Below are 17,994 nucleotides of genomic sequence, written 5' to 3'. Positions count from 1 at the left end.
CCATACCATCAATATGGTCTCTGGGAAATCGATCAATTTAGTCATAGAAATAGGTGTCTCAAATTAACGTGGGCCTTTCATCCCAACTCTGTCAAAATTTTGTTATGTGGTGATGTAACACATAAATTGCCCTACAAGTCTACTTAAATTAAAAATAAATTAGAAATAAGTTGAATAAATTAATAATTAATTTAAAAAGTTGTCAAATTAGAAACCATGTCCCGTAATCACCTATGATCCCAACCCACACTCCCTTAACTCCATTTACGGTAACCTTCGCCGTCTCTTTTTTGAAGAAAAAAAAATCTCAAGACATCCATCTTTACACCCTTCACCGAATTGGACCAGGATCGAGACCACCTTTGGTAATAGTTTGGATTGGCGACGACTTATGTGACATCACTATTAACAATTGGGCGACTAACAGCTTCACAACCTTAATCTTGGAGAACTTGTTTGGCACTCTCTCGGTAATCTTGGTGACGCAGAGAATATCGACTTCTGTGTTGAGATAATCCCATTGTGCAAAAAATGTTTTTAACAACTTTTTAAATTAATGTCACTTAGTACTACAGTCTAGTGGTTTTCCTCTTCACTTATAGGTGAGAGGTCTTAGATTCGATTCTCGCCAAATGCGAATTTGAATCACATTATTGCTAGCCCATTGTGAGGCTAAGCCCAACCATTCTCCTTTAGTGTAGATAATATCGTTTTTTCAAAAAAAAAAAAAGTTAAAAAATAAATAAATAAATTTTTAAATTTTTAAACCCACATTAACACATAACTAAATTTTTGACATAACTGTGATCGAAGGACCATATTGATTTGCGATATCTATTTTCACGGACTACATTGATCAATTTTCAATTCGAAGATCATTTGGATGGTGTGGGTCAATTTTAGAGACCATTTATGGCAAAAACCTATAAATCTTGTGAGACCGATTTATGTGTCACATCAGCATATAACATAATTTTTTACAGATCATTTTGATGGAAAAACGACATTGATTTGCGACATCTATTTTCGGGGATTACATTGATCGATTTTCAATTTCAAATACTATCTTTATGATGTGGATCAATTTCAAAGATCATTTATGATAAAATCCCTTTTCAAAAATATTATTTCTCATAAAAGTAGCACAAAAGTACTACTATTATTTGCCGGTCTAGTAATGGCACTAGGAGAGATTTTCAAGTGTGCCAGAAAAAATATTCAAACCAATTTATTATGACATTAATGTATTAAACCGTGTTCTTGATCTATTGAAAAATTTCTGATGGACGATATTAGAGGGTGACATCAGCATTTTCCTCCGCAGAAGGAAGTGCCAAAATGCCATTGGGAAACGTTTTCTGGCAACAACCATAAAGACAATAACTCTCCTCAATTTTACCCATCTACAGGCCTCGGCACTTGCAATTTCCCTATATAAAAGCCCTTTTTTGCAAACAAATATAATGTGAAGGAGGAGGGAGAGCTAGAGCTATAAGATTCCAATTTTTGTTCACTCATTCACCCAAATATAAGAACGGCCCTGGCTTTTCTCCCATCACACCCCTCGAACTTTAATTTTCACTCCCTCCCTCTCCTCTGTATTTCAACCAGGAACCCAAACCCTCCTTCCCCAACTCACATACATTTTCCGTTCATGCAAAAATGGCTGTTGAGTGCATGATCAAACCCAGCAGCTTGCAAACCATGACACAACCTCCCTCCCCAAAAACCCAGCAAACCCAGCAGCACAAAGAGGATGACCAAAAGCCATTGGTTTTTGATGCCTCAGTTTTCAGGTATCAAACTGAAATTCCGAGTCAGTTCATCTGGCCCGATCACGAAAAGCCTTGCAAAAACACTCCCGAGCTCCAAGTCGCACTCATAGACTTGGGAGGCTTTCTCTCCGGTGACAAAGAAGCCGTCGCGAAAGCCTCTCAACTTGTAGGAGAGGCATGCCAGAAGCATGGATTTTTCCTCATCGTGAATCATGGCGTCGACAATAAGCTCATCGCGGACGCTCACTGCTACATGGATGACTTTTTTGGAATGCCACTCTCCGAGAAACAGAGAGCTGAAAGGAAAGCAGGGGAGAGCTGTGGCTATGCCAGCAGCTTCACTGGCAGATTCTCCTCAAAACTCCCGTGGAAAGAGACTCTTTCTTTCAGCTACTCCGCCGAAAAAGGCTCAACAAATTTTATCCAAGATTATTTTTGCGACAAAATGGGGGAAGAATTCAAGGAATTCGGGTATGCGCAATGTTACTTGAATTTCGCGTAGTTGATTCATTTCCTTAATTAATTCTTACCATTTGTGTTATTTTTCTTGTGTTTAGGAGGGTTTACCAAGATTATTGCAAGGCTATGAGCACACTTTCTATTGGGATCATGGAACTTCTGGGACTGAGCCTTGGAGTGGACAGAGCTTACTTCAAGGAGTTTTTCGAAGACAACAATTCGATAATGAGGCTTAACTACTACCCACCATGCCAGAGACCTGAGCAGACTTTAGGCACTGGCCCTCATTGTGATCCAACTTCTTTGACCATTCTTCACGAAGACCAAGTTGGAGGCCTTGAAGTCTTTGTTGATGATCAATGGCACTCCGTTACCCCTAATTTAAATGCCTTTGTCGTCAACATTGGTGACACCTTCATGGTAAGCAAAACATTCAACTTCCTTTGTCTTATGGAACTAATTTCCGCCCATGCACACACCTGTTTATTTATGTCTCTTCATTCTCTTTTAATTTATTCAGTTTAAACATGAGTGCGATAAGAGAAAAAGAGTGAAAATCATATATTTTTTATCATTGTATTTGTTATAGGTTTAATTTATTGTTTTTGCTGCATTTATAGGCACTTTCAAATGGGAAGTACAAAAGCGGGCTGCACAGGGCGGTGGTGAATAGTGAAACACCAAGGAAGTCTCTTGCATTCTTCTTGTGTCCGAGAGACGATAAAGTTGTGAAGCCACCGAGCGGGTTGGTGGATACTTCGAGTCCGAGAAAATACCCAGATTTCACATGGTCGATGCTGTTGGAGTTCACAATGAAGCATTACAGAGCCGACATGAAAACCCTGCAGGTCTTTTCAAACTGGGTTCAACAGAAAAGCAACCAAAAACTGTGAGGAGAGAAAATGACATCATTGAAGGAGATGAACAGAGGTGGTAGGCCTGAGAGTTTTGCTAAAAGTTGAAAAACTTTGGAAAATTAAGAATTAGGACAAAGGCAAAGTTAGAGGAAAAGCCAGTTTTTTTTTCTTTCTTTTTTCTTTTTTTTTTCCTACCGTTTCCGGGGGGGGGAGTCTTGTAATTAGCTAGCTAGTTTTTCTTAGTGAACAAAAAGCAAGACAAAGTGACATGAGGGAACCAATAAACTACGAACTGCTGGGTTCACGCCATTTGTTTTGTACTTTTACTTTTCTTTAATGTAGAAAGGTTTGTATGTAGCTTTACCTTTCCTTTCTCTCTAAAACTGCATGTGTATTAACGTAATTACCAACTTAGTTTAATCATAATCACTCACCCAATTTATATTAATTAGCAGTTTAACGACACATTTTTTTGTCAGAATATGTTTAACACAGTTATTTAGTCATACTAAACCGTTTCCACATTTAGTTTAAACAGAAAAAATTAATAAGTACTTCTGCTTATGAAAACTCTTTCCAAGCGCCTTCAACTTTGTTCTAATCCAAATATTTTTTTGCTTATAAGCACAAGTGTTTTTCTCTACAAACAATATGTGATTTAATCATGGCTGTATATCGCATGCTTATATTAATTAATCTAACGGTCCTAAATCGATCCATCGTCAATGGTTGCACTTATCAATACATTTAGTTTAAATTGAAAGCTCTTTCGACCTGGGTTGGGTTAAAACCCTAGAGAAAGATCCAAGGAGAGAGATGGCCCACCGGCCCCACCCCTGATGGATGATTCAAAGTAACAGGATGCTAGAATCCATGGAGGATTGGCAGAGCTTTCTTTGTAGTGCATTCATCTGCGAGAAACTTTTAAGTATATACATGTTTTCTTGGATTTATTCTTGTATTATTTTTTATACCTGAAGGCTGGAGATTTGGACGGTTGTGGCAATATGGAATGCAAATGAATACTAGCTAAAATTGTCTTGGTGTTTGTCTTTAAATGCTGCAACATTCTTCTGATGATATTATAAACATTAATTTTGAAAAAAGAGGGAGAGGTGGTATACGTCAGTCCCCACATGGCAAGAAGCTTTACGTTGGAGAGATTTTTCAATGTGTTCTGAACACGAGCACATATCATACGACATATGTTATTATACAAAGAGAAAGACACTTGAAAAAAAAAAAACATACATCCACATGTATAATAAAATGTAGTATATTGTCTCCATTTCAGGCACATCAAAGATTCTCTGAGATTTTTCAATGTGTTTTGAACACGAGTACATACAGATATGTCATTATACAAAGTGAAAGACGCTTGAAAAAAAAAAAACTTACTTCCACATGTATAATAAAATGTAGTCTATTGTCCATGTTTCAGCACATCGAAGATTCTCTCCTTAGGTTGATCACATAATTATTATTGTGTAAGAGAATCCAATTTTGTTACTGACAAGGTTGAAAATCCCATGACTAGTCAAAGTAACTCATGCATGTACAATTGAAAACTTTCATACATTGTTTAATTTGATTATCATGATTTTTTTTTATATAATTTAAGGTGTAAACAAACACCAAATTGCATCTGAATTAAAATTATTTTAATTTAGGACCACTCTTAATTAGTTGTTAATTAGTTCTAATATGAAGATAGAACTTCTGCCTTGATGAAACTAAGGTGGTCGCTAGATTTATTAGATGATCATGTAAAAGTGAAACCTTGTCTAGTAACTATATATCCTATTAAAATTGATGGATTTAGAGTTATTTATTCTCAAGTATGAGTTATATTTTTAAGGTTACTTCATGAAGCGGTGTGACATAGAAAAGATATCAAACCATAACTTAAATAACATAAAAATGGAAAACACCAAAAGTTTGAGAAAACATCAAAATTTATACCTTTGATTTATATATATATATATATATATATCAGTGCAAATGGTGAGAGTAGTGAGGAATGCATAAATTTTTAGATATGACTATTAGATGGTAATATGGTGCTACTAATCCATTTGTTGTAGTTGTATCATTTGTATAGATAGACTACATAATTTATATTATTATAGATTGAGGTATATATTGACAATAAATTCACGTTATTACATGAGCGAATTAGTAATACGTGATAAGGTGTGAATTGTAGTTATATATAATAGAAGTCTTTTTAAGTCTTTTTAAAAGAATTGAGTTGAGTTTAGGTTAAGTACAACGTTTGATTCTCTAACAATAGGAGATAAATATCACACACTCAGTAATGTAGGAGGAATGAAAACGAGAGGTACAGCCGCCACGGGTAAGGACTATGACAGTCCCATTCCCATACTCGCTTCCAAAAGGCCCGCATCACGTGGAAACCATATGCAGTTTGTTCTGGCATCACTTCTCTCTAAATTTCTACATTTCTACATTTCTAATCCAACTCCCAAAAACACAAAACCAAACATTTTGTGCACAACACAACTATTCTCTGACCCAGTAAGCGACAACAGTTCGGATTTCTCTCATGGATACCCACCGACTCTTGGGCCCCTCCTCACTATCCATCTGTACCTTTCCTTGTCTTCTTCCTTTTCCTCTTAACACTACACTAATCAAGTTATTAACACCCACCTGACACCCTAATCGCTCATTCCCTTCTTAATTTTCCCCCTAAACAAACCCTGTCTTCAGCTAAGTACGCAAATATAAACTATGGACGAAAACGATGCGTCGCCAACAAAGCTAGTGTAGTTCAAATGTTTAACCCTTCGCCTGCATGAGAAGCTCCTAAACCCTAAACAGGTGCCCCACTTTGGTTTTAAGAAATAAAACGACGTGTCGCTAAACAAAGATAACTGATGCATTGCAACTTACAATCTTAATTTACATGCAACCCCTGCATGAGATCAATATATAAGAAGCTCCTCAACACGTGCCTTACCTTTCTTGGCCACGTGATACGTACCCCATCTCAGATTCTCATATCCGTCCCTCTGTACCCGACCCATATACGAACCACTCCCACAGGCATTTACATGGTCACAAAACGCCCTTTTCTTTCTCACGAAACTAGCTACTTATGTTCCATCCATATATTCACACATAAACAGTGACATATTCAGAAATTTTTCTCTAGATGTAGACGGTCAAGATGTTTTCCGGCATTAGAGAGGCAATTGCCAACCCTTGTCCCAACCTACATCTGCCGCTGCGCATGAAGAGGGTGCATCAGGGAACCGTGAATCATGCATGCTTCTTTTTTTTGTTCCCTACTTTCAATTATGGAGAATTATAACTTTTTTAATTTTATTGATTCACAAGATTACAAATATATTCAGATCAAGTGACTTGGAGAACGAGTAAACATAGGCCCACAAGATTTACAAAACTTAACTCATATTAATCATCCTACACTAACATTTTATATATTAAAATCAACGAGTAAATCAAAAAGAGAAAAGGGTAACTAACACACGTAATATAATACACTTTATAAACAAAGAGAGAGAAATCCCATAGTAAACAAAGCATCTTAAATCAAATCCAGATAGCTCGAGGTTTGCTCTTTTCATGTATAATCATATGGTTCCTCATCTCTATCTAGTAAAGCTTTAGGGCTAGCTGCCCGGCCGCCTCATCTTTTAACACATTTGTCTCGTGTCATTTTCTGCACCTAGGACAAAAAACAATAATCTTTTTACTGGTACCAATAATATACAACACTATATATTACGAGTAGGGGATTGATGAAGACATATATCTCCTTTTCATTGGTTATTATGTAATCAATGCTACATCAATTCAAGTGGTTAGAATGTTTGTTAGGTGGTTAAGTGATTTTGAGTTACTTTGTGCTTAATAAGCTTGTATTGTTCAATATATAGTGAGCTTCAATTTACAAATGTAATCAGTCAATCATCTTGTTAGAAATATAGAAATACACAACTCTCATTTCCTCTTTAAAGTCTCTCTAGTTATTCATCTTTCTCAATTCTTCATTGTTCTTTGGTTCTTTCTCAGTGTAGTTAACAATTGATAATTGCAAGATTAGCTCACGCTTCATCTTAATTTGCCTTCATTTATTCCAAGTTTTCTTTTGGGTTTTATCACTTGGCGACAAAAGCATGATCAAATCGAGTTAGGGTGCTATGTCGTTTTCTTGAATAATCAACTTAATTAGGATAGTGTTTACAATTGCCGTGCCAGGATGTCTAACGCAGATAATGCTTTAATCAATCGCACAAAATCTTATTTCTTCTCTGTTTTTGTCTTTTCCTTCAGCAATATACTCCGACTGTGTGTGATACAATGCAAATGAGCATGTATGCATGCAGTGATCGATATCTGATATCGATTGGGATTGGGAAGACGACGAAGTCGAAGCCTTCAGATTTCTTATATTTCTTTGTAATACATCTACATGTAGAAAGCGATTACATTAATATATACGACACTTCCATGCCTACGGCCTACACATGCATATATATGCATGTTACTCGAGATATATATATGTCTCGAGAGAACACGGCTCTTTTGTTTGTCTTATTAATTTTTTTGTAACTATATTTACAAACTTATAAATCAGTTTTGGAAAGTTTAAAGTGATGCTCACAATAGTATGAAATAATTTCATAACTAGAAATTATTTTTATTACAAACTAATTAATGATGTTGTATTTTGATTTTATAAAGTTAGTTAGGGAATCCCATGAGTTCAGATAATTTCAGAAGCCTTGCTCCTTGAACTTCTTATGTATATCAGTTATAGATTCCTTCTCAGAATAGTTTTTGCGTAACCATGCATATATATTGTACATCATTATACAGAATTAATAATGAGGAATTATAATTTCTACATAGATTGCCCTACGTCCCCAATCCTAGCCTATCCTCTTTCTTTCTCTCTCCTACTCGGTCTCCTCTCCTCCCACAACCGAGCCTCCCTGTTCTTTTCCGTGCCCTCCTCCCCTTCCTCTGGCCCCCTAATGCTGCTCACTTTCTCATACTCATTGAATCTAACTACCTTCTTTGGCAACAGAAATGAAGTCTCTTTCGTGTCTTTAGGGCAATTATCTTGCAGTGGCCATGACATTTGGAAGTATGTAGCTTACATAAGAATTACATATTTAATTAAAAAACACTCATTAATAAAAATGACACAAGGAATAGAGGCTCTATCATAAGTAAATGTAAGATGCATATATCCAGTTGAGTTGTATGTACTTTTACAAGAAATATGACATACAATATGATCCACAAACTACTCTTCCGTTTAAAATATGAGCAGTATACAAAGCATACATGGCATGTCATAGAAAGGCATGAGTCATATTTTCTAGAATGCATGTGAGTCAAACATCCAATATTTTTCACGTAGACACATGTAGAGATACCGTCACATATGAAAACGAAGCTTTCAAACCACTTATTAACTTCTAAGTTAATCAGAAAGAAAATATACAGTTGGAGGAGTCGACTCACATCATGATCCTTTGTTTTTAACAACTCTTTTACAATTAGCACTAATTATAAGCTTCCTCAAGTCATGTTACAATGACATTTGATTTAATTAATGCATTTTATAAGATCGAAACCCAATACATATATGTCAAATGATAACCATATGGCATATTATTATGTGAACATTAATTTGTCATCATTTGCATGGTTTTTGTCTCCATGTTTTAGGTGTCTGTAGAGCATAGACTCCATATATTACATATCCTTCTCCTTAATTCTTTTGCTGTCCTGCTTGCCTCCATATTCTAGTTCCTGTTTTGACATATTTTGGACAATTTAAACTTTCATACATATATATGGAGCCTTCAGATTTCTTATCATCTTTGGTATCTACAAGCAGAAAGCGATTACAGTAATATATACGACACTTCTAGGCCTACGGCCTACAAATACATGCTTGTTACATGAGATATATATAGGTCTAGCTCGAGAGAACACATATCACAATAGTACTAAACAATTTCACAACAAGAAATTATTTTTATCACAAAGTAATTAATGATGCTGTATTTTGAAGTTATAAAGTTAGTTAGAGAATCCAACGAGTTCAAGGATAATTTCAGAAGCCTTGCTCCTTGAATTTCTTATGTATATATCAGTTATAGATTCCTTCTCAGAATATTTTTTGTGTAACCATGCATATATATTGTACATTATACTGAATTAATAATGAGAATCATAATTTCTACATGGTATCAGTAGTTTAGGTTATCCTAGGTCCCCAATCCTAGCCGATCCTCTCTCTCCTACTCGGAATTCTCTCCTCCCTCAATCGAGCCTCCCTGTTCTCTCTCCCATGTCCTCCTCCCCTTCCTCTGGCCCTAATGCTCACTTTCTCAAGCTCACTGAATCCAACTACCTTCTCTGGCAATAGACATATGAAGTCTCTTTCCAGTCTTTAGGGCAATTTCTTGTAGCGGCCATGACATTTGGAAGTATGTAGCTTCCATAAGAATTACATATTTGATAAAAGAGAACACCCATTAACAAAAATATAAGGACAGAAGAAATATAGGCTCTATCATAAGTAAATGTTAGGCGCATATATCCAGTTGAATTGTACATACTTTTATAAGAGGTGTGATATACAAATTGAGCAACAAACTATTATGTCGTATAAAATTATGATCAGTATACATGGAATGGCATATGAGTCATTGCATTAGTCTTAAGTGCATGCGAGTCAAACATCCAATCTTTTTCTATGTATAATAGTAGTTGCTTGGTATGTCGATTAATAGTCTTGGTATGTGAACTATATGTAGATTAACAGTATTGGTATGTGAATTATAGGATGAGGGCTTGCCACGTGACTCTAAACTGAAAATTCTAAAGGTGGTGCTATCATACATCCCTGTTAATTTATGCCTCTATGTAAAAGATAAAAAGAATGTTGATAGCACGATCTAAAAATTGATTATTTCGTTACGTGATCAGTTTTTGTTTCTGATTCAATTTGTTTGTAATTTTGCCAGGAATTGAATGCATAAAAACGACTCAAGTCCATATCTACACGTAGATGCATGTGGAGGTACCGTCACATATGAAAATGAAGCTTTCAAACCGCGTATTAACTTACTAGTTAATTAGAAAGAAAATATACGGTTGGAGGAGTCGACTCACATCATGATCCTTTTGTTTTTAACAACTCCTTTACAATTAGCACTAATTAAGTTTCCTCAAGTCATGTTACAATGACATTTGATTTAATTAATACATATTATAAGATCGAAACCCAATATATATATGTCAAATGCTAACCATATGGCATTTTATTAGGTGACCATTAGTTTGTCATCATTTGCATGGTTTTTGTCTCCATGTTTTAGGTGTATGTAGAGCATAAACTCCATATATTGCATATCTGTGACAGCCCATCCCGAAACATTAATTATTTTGTCCTCGTTAGTGTGGAATGATGACTTTACCCTTAGATTTGGGTCGTAATTGGATATTTGGTCTAAGGAAAATGAAGTGAGTTAAAAGAATTGGACCAATCATTTTAAGTAATAATTATTTGGATTCAATTAGGACTTAGATTTTCTTTGTTTTTGGTTGGTGACCCAAGCTGGATACACACACACACCCATTCCAAACTCCCATTGACTCTCTCTCTCTCTCTCTCTCTCTCTCTCTTTCTCTCATTTTCTCTCGGATTTCCTCCATTGTTCATACAACTGTACAGACAACTCCTTTAGCAACCATTTCATGCAAGGATCGAGGTTGTGAAGGTGATCTTTGTGTTCTTTGCAAGTCCATGAGCTCATCCATGCCATTAGTTCGACGTGAAAACTTGTAGAACTCGAGAACCAGAAAACCCCCGATTTGGTGCACTGTTCATCTAACATGATCGTGGATTTTCTTCAAGTTTGGAGGTGTTAGAGAGCCTTAGAACTTCTTCACGAAGCTTAGGGAAGAATTTTGGAAGGTTTTGGACGTTAGAAAGCTCGGGTTTGACAAGTTGCAGAGGTGGCCGGATTATCGTGATTTTTCCGGTGAGATTCCGTGAGTTTTAGGACCTAAAAGTGGTAAGGTTTTGTTCCTCTCATCCTAAGCTTCAATTTGGTACAGATTTCATGAATTTTGGTTGAGAAATGAAGAAGATATGAAGATTTGAAAATTTGAAAATTTGCCAGTTTTCAGTGACACAGACGGCAACGGCAACGGAATTTGGTGACTTGCCAAAAAAGAAGGCGAATATGTTGGAAATGTGCCCTAAAGCCAATCATGTGATGATACTTTACGGACATTTCACATGTTAAACTAATCTAGTTTTACATATAAAGGGCATACATTATTGTTTGAGCCGTCTCATATAAATGTTATATGCTTAAACGATAAAGTCCAAGGAATATGTGATTGGGAGAATGTAATCTAATGAAGTTAGATTCATGAGACCATTCTTTCGTAGACACATCCTAAATGTTCCTGATCATAGGATTGTCAATTGGGCATTGACAGTCCGTAAAGATCGGTACGTACTATGTCTTCTCTCAGGGAGAGTGATTAGTCTCGAGTCATTGGTGTGTGTGACATCAAGACAAGTACGTAGGTGCTCAATAGAGAATGAGTACACTGAACGTGATCAACGAAGAGTTCTCATATTCCATGTCACATAAGAACTCATGGTTGGGATAATGCAAAGTAGTCCTTTGACCTGAGGCATCACAGTTGTCTTGTGGTTAAGTCCTTGATCTTTGATTATGTCAAAGTCACCCCCTCGGGGTGTCCACGGCATCGTTGGGGTTAAGCCACTTAGCTATGGAGACAAGTGAATGCGCAACAAGGGATCTCTAACCTTCAAACAGTTGAGGGAGAATACTCTATGATATGATTTGGAATCTCTGGCCAGAGTATGAATGAGATTAGGGAATGCGTTCCAAATCACATTCAAGGAAATTATATAAGCAAACGATTTACATTGGATAGTGGACATGAGTAAATAAACTATCATACCAAACAATGTGGTCAAGAGTATTAGATTAGAGAAAGACCGTATTGCATTTGTAATCCCGAACTGAATAGGTTCTCTATCCTCTTCTGATTAGCTTGGGTAACCATGATATGCTGCTAGGTGTCACTCATGGTTTGTGGAAGCCCTAAACGTGTGTAATCACTAAAGGGAGAATTGAAAATAGTTTCAATTCACAATCGATGTAAAATGGTTTTAATCGCCCACTACCTCGCTAAAAGGAACCTAATGGATCGCACACCATAAAAGGTAGAGATTGAAGATTAAACGGAAATGAGTAAGAATGATTAAATGGTTTAATCATTTATTTATGGCAAGGATTAATTAATATGTTAATTAATCAAACGAATAAGTTCGTTAAATGACTTCGGGATAGTTTTGGACCTTAAGGCCCAATGGGCTTCGAACGTCAAGCCCATTAACTTAAGTTGTATGACAATTTAATGAATAAAGATTCATTAAAGCCCAAAAGCCCAAAACTCCCTAAATGGCCGGCCATATTGTGATGAATTAGGGTTTTGGTTATTTAGGTCACTTAAAGAAGTGACTATATAAATGACTTTATAGCCAAATATTCATAAAGGATTAAAAGGGTTTATTTTGGGGGAAAATTGGTGAGAATTGTCTCTCCATTTTCTCTCTAAAGAGGCCAACACATTGGAGGGTACATCTAGCAATCCTACTACTCCAAGGTCACTCATTTCTTCTACAATCAAACCTTGGTGAAGAGACTTAGAGGTTCCCTATTTTGGGAACTTGGAGAAACCTATTTTTCCATCCAAATCCATGGATCTAAGAAGCAAGGAATGAAGGCCCTATCTCTTTGGGTGATTAGCCTTTGCTTATGCAAAGAGGAATCTACAAAGGTAATAATTTCAACTCACTTTGTTTTGAGTTGATTAATGGTTCACCAATCTACTAGGCTTTGAATTTCATGGTAATGTTTTGTTTTTGAGTGCATGCAAGCATGATTCCGCCTTTAATTGTTAATTGCATGCTATATGATGTTGCTCAAATGAACATGTTTTTCAAAATAAATCCTTCAGAATATTCCGTCAAAGTTGACGGAATATTCTAACGGCGTTAGGTATCTTTAACAGTATATGCTTATATTTAACGGAATATTTTCTAACAGCGTTAACCATTCCGTTTGGTGTGCCAGGCACTTACCTGTGCGTGGCCCCACGTGTGGCCGTGCCTTGGCCAGCGCGTGAGTGCTCGGAAAATTTTTCTTAAAATATGGGGATGTTTATGAGGTTGAGTAGATCGTGTTGGTATATTCAAACACCCCAATTGAGCAATGTATGAGAAGTTAATTCCTAGTTTTGTTTATGTGCTTTAAAATAACGTTTATATAGTTGTTTCGCATATAGGTGAGACCTATCCAGAGGACAACTGTAATCAAGCGAGACTCGGGGGCTACGACCCTTCCACATATCAGTGAGTGGGCTTTTGGTTTTTAGTATATACTTATATACTTGGTATTTTTCCCAGAAAATGTGTTTAAATGAAATTATGTTTTGAAATGCCATGCCTATTGAATTATGCTTAGACTATGAATTAGTATAGTATGCATAAATGTGATTTGACGTTGTGGACGCTAAGGTAAGTACCAGGTGAGTTGTAGATTATTTATATGAATTGATGATTATGTGAGATGAGTTGAGAGCTCATAAACCTGCACTCCGATGTTAGTGCTCCCGCCCGTGGTTAGGGCACAGTCTTTCACGTGATGTTCACCTCCCGTACCATATGCTTACCTTGGATCTAAGTTAGATGCACAGTCCTGTCGTACAGACCACTATAGATGGTTCCGACTCGTAGGAGACCTGCGATTATTCGCACGTGATCGTAACACTAAAGCGTATTTATTTACACCCAGTTCTGTTGTACAAACCATTTTAGGTGGTTCCAACTCGTGTGCATGCATACTTGTTGAGCTATAGATTCAGCCGTACAGGCCACTTTAGGTGAATCCGGCTGATGTGTTATTTCTCATGAGTTAATTCACCTAAGTTACTTATTCAATTATTTTGAGATATTTGGCTTGACATACTTTTGAATATTACTATTCTGAGCATGGTTTTGAGATATGTATATTTATTCTATTTTCTAGGAAATTATACAAGTTTTACGGCGAGGGGTTACTATCTTTGATGTTGAAATGGTTTTGAAAAACTTTCTTTTTGCCCACTCACACTTTCTATTTTACGCTCATCCAGGTTTTAAGTAGGAGTGCTTGTTGGGAGCTTACGAGGATTTGACAGAGGTTCTGACATATTATCACCAATGTAGGATCACCTTTGGGTGTTGTATAATTAGTATTTGTCTTGTTGGACTGCACTTAGGCTATTTATGCTCTGGTTGTGCAATCACACTTAATATTGCACTTGCACCTTATTCTTATCTAGTGCTCTAGTTGGTTTGGTTTTTGTTTATTCGCATTTTCTTATTTTAATATTGTTTCCGAACTGTGCACATGGTTACGTCACCTTCACGTGACAGCCAGCATGCCTCGATCTAGGTCGGGGTGTGTTAATATATTTCTCCTTAATTCTTTTGCTGTTCTGCTTGTTCCTTTTTTTTTTTATTAATTTCAGAAACTTGTAACTACATATACGATATATCAAATATATTAATTTTTCTAATAATCATTATCTGATAATTACTAATTTAAATTAAAAATCTAGATTTCTATCGTCTTGATCCTTGAGTTATAATCATTATATGTTAAGGAAGATATCTCAAATCGATTTAAGTAAATATTGTAAATTGTCAATTAGTTATTTACTAACTTGTTTGGTATTTGACGTCCCTTGTTTATAGGCTTTAGTGTATGATTAGGATTGTATTGACTCCATATAAAAGTTGTAACCCTAGTTCGATCAATGACAAGAAAGAAATTAGGTTCCTTTGTATTTCTTTTGATGGTACCAAAGAGTTGATATGGGAAACACAGCAAAACACAAAATGCCACCCAAGCCAACGTAACCCTGGGTGACAAACCAAAAACACAAATAATTTCTTCAGGCATAGCCTCACATCTAAAGTGGGAAAATCCAAACCATCCACTCTACTTTGACCATTCGGACCAGCCTAGTCCAATGCTTGTACCAGAACCATTGGTGGAAGACAATTACAGTACATGGGTTTAGTCCATGACAATGGCCTTAACGGTCAAGAACAAGCTTGGGCTCATTGATGACACAATCAAGAAACCAAGTGAAGACAGACCTGAAAAGTTACAACAATGGAACCGATGCAACAATTTGGTCAAGACATGGCTATTGGGGTCGATGTCAAAGGAAATTTCAAGAAGCGTTATCAAATGTAAGGATGCTAGACAAATGTGGCTTGACTTGAAAGAAAGGTTCTCCCATGTGAATATCATATAACTTTTTCACATAGACAATGAAATTCACAATTGTGTGCAAGGCACCATGACAGTAAGTTCCTGTTTCACCAAACTAAAAAGTCTTTAGGATGAACGAGACGTCTTGTGCTCAATCCCAGCCAAGGTATTAAATATCGATGATATCGGAAATATCGGTAGTCCGAAAACACGGAAATATCGATGGAAATATCGGGATATTATCGATGTCGATAAAAATAATATGGAAACCACGGAAATTGTAAGAAAAACTTGGAAATTTTTATTGAAACTTTGCAGGATGTTTATTTAGTCAATTATCTATTAGTTTATCACAAAAAATTGGAAGGAAATGCATTGCATGATGGATTTAACATTATCAAGTTGATTATATAGCGAGCTGGCAAACATTGTGAGTGTAGAAAATATGTAGTAATTAATGAAAAAAGTTTAAACACACCATAATTATTTATATATAATGAATTAGTACAATATTTTACAATTTATACATTGCATGGTAAGATATATGAGTGACTTAGTACCACATAGAGTTCCTATGAGGTTCAAATTTTTCACTATCTTCATCATCTCTATGTGTAGAGTGAGTGTATTGTGAAGAGTAGTTATCAAATGATAAATCCCCAAAATAGTTTTGCATGTAATTGTTAACATGCCACCCATATGGATCCGAGATTGGTTGACGTTGTCCATAAGCAAAATCATTTGAAGATTGAGTCTCGGATTGTTTCCATGAGTCGCTCAATTCCATCCCAACAGGAATGGGATATGAAGGGTAGGGAAATGGTTGGTTATGAGTATAACCATAGTTACTACTTCTCACTCCAACAGAGTCTGAAGTTATAGATAACGAGTCACCTTCTTGACTTGACAAAATCCCCTTGCCTTTTTCTCTAAGAGTATAATCATTCCCTATGGCACCAATTCTTGGTCCTGCCCGCCTTCTGCCATGGTCATCATCCTGGGTTGCATGCGTGAAGTTTGCCTCACCAATGAAGGGGCTCATAAATCCGGGAAGTGGTCCAACATAGTTTCTATATCCACCACCACTACCTCCAGCTCCATTATATCCTTCATCATTCCCACCTCTGGTGGTAGGTGAGTCTTCTGATCTTGTACTAGAGTTATCATTAGTATCAGCATGATGTTGTGGTTGTGTAGGATTGGAAGAAGGTGGAATTCTAGTGTTTCTTGGTCTTGGGCGCAAAAGTTCTTCCAAAGAGTCAGCGCTGCTAGATCCCACCTCCTCCTCTAATACTCTTTCTACATTTATCCCTTCATTACATGCTTCTTCAGCAACTCTGGGAGCTAGGTTGCCTTCATCATCATCTAAATGAAGAGGTCTAATCCATTGATAAAGTTGGTTACCCTCTGTATGATCATCTTCACCAACAATATCAAATACATGTAGTGGGTCACCACGGTCGACATGATCTATTTCTGCTTCCTTATCTCGAATTTGAAGCTTCATGTTGTAGTAGCAATAAACTAATTTTTCCAACCTACTATGAGCCAACCTATTTCTTTGCTTTGTGTGTATGAGTGCAAATGTGCTCCAATTTCTTTCACAGCAGATGAGGAAGCTGTTTGTGATAATACTTTGATTGCTAACTTTCTCACAGTTGGTGCATCGGTCCCATACATGATCCACCATTCAGCTACAATGAAAAACAATGTTAATAAGCCTAATAACTCCAACAAATTCTATTATAAACTTATCGTGAAATATGTTTACACTCACTAGGAGATATTTTTGTTCGAGCAGCAACTGATGTTGGTTCTCCAAAAGTTCTTCTTGCATCTTTAAACCATGTTAGCTGAATTCAATAAATCGTGTTAGTTTAATCCAAAAAAGTAATTATTATAATTTAAGTAATTGTGTACCTCATTGCCAAATTGGCCAACTACTGGTGATGCAGGGTCTAATTTAGAGTATACATTATGTACAACACGTATAAGAGTACCATCATCTCCAACACCGGGTCTGTATTGGTGTTGAGGATTCAAATAATATGTTGTTCAAAGAAACACATACTCTAATAAGAGAAATAATACTTATGCAACTAAAGAAATGAATTGCAAATTATGACATAATTTATACCTGCTGCATGCAAATCGTGGTATAATGTTTTATACCATCGGTCTTCAATTATCTTTATGACCCACCTTGTACCATGTTTTCTTTCCAATTCATCCTTCACTACACACATCAACTCATATATTGCCCCTACAGTAGAATACACTTCTGTGTCAACGATCCGTAAAACTTTGTAAAGAGGTTCAAACACTTGGCACACATGTACTGATTGAGTCCAAAAAGCATGATCAAGCACTATACTTTCCACCATACGACCTGCATTTAAGCGGCTCAAATTATGGTTGGCCCAATCGTCACTAATGAATAGTTGCTTCAACCCTACTTTCTTCTTAAGTAGGCTGTCTAATGCAATATAGTTGGTGGCGAATCGAGTGGTAGCTGGA

At 36.4% G+C, this 17,994-nt stretch overlaps 1 protein-coding gene across 1 annotated transcript; it reads left to right on the top strand.

The window, feature by feature from the left end:
* The first annotated feature begins 1,462 nt into the window (after positions 1 to 1,462).
* LOC103439689 (gibberellin 20 oxidase 2) lies at positions 1,463 to 3,448 on the top strand. Its single transcript, XM_008378277.4, has 3 exons — positions 1,463 to 2,246; positions 2,333 to 2,654; positions 2,855 to 3,448. Exons 1-3 carry the CDS (start codon positions 1,663 to 1,665, stop codon positions 3,125 to 3,127), a joined length of 1,179 nt encoding a protein of 392 aa, XP_008376499.1. The 5' UTR covers positions 1,463 to 1,662; the 3' UTR covers positions 3,128 to 3,448.
* The last annotated feature ends 14,546 nt before the right edge of the window (positions 3,449 to 17,994 follow it).

The sequence above is a fragment of the Malus domestica genome, chromosome 07 (genome assembly GCF_042453785.1).
Source record: "Malus domestica chromosome 07, GDT2T_hap1".
Lineage (NCBI taxonomy): Eukaryota > Viridiplantae > Streptophyta > Magnoliopsida > Rosales > Rosaceae > Malus > Malus domestica.
The sequence above is the reverse complement of the archived record's forward strand: the minus strand, read 5'-3'. Positions and strand labels throughout refer to the sequence as shown.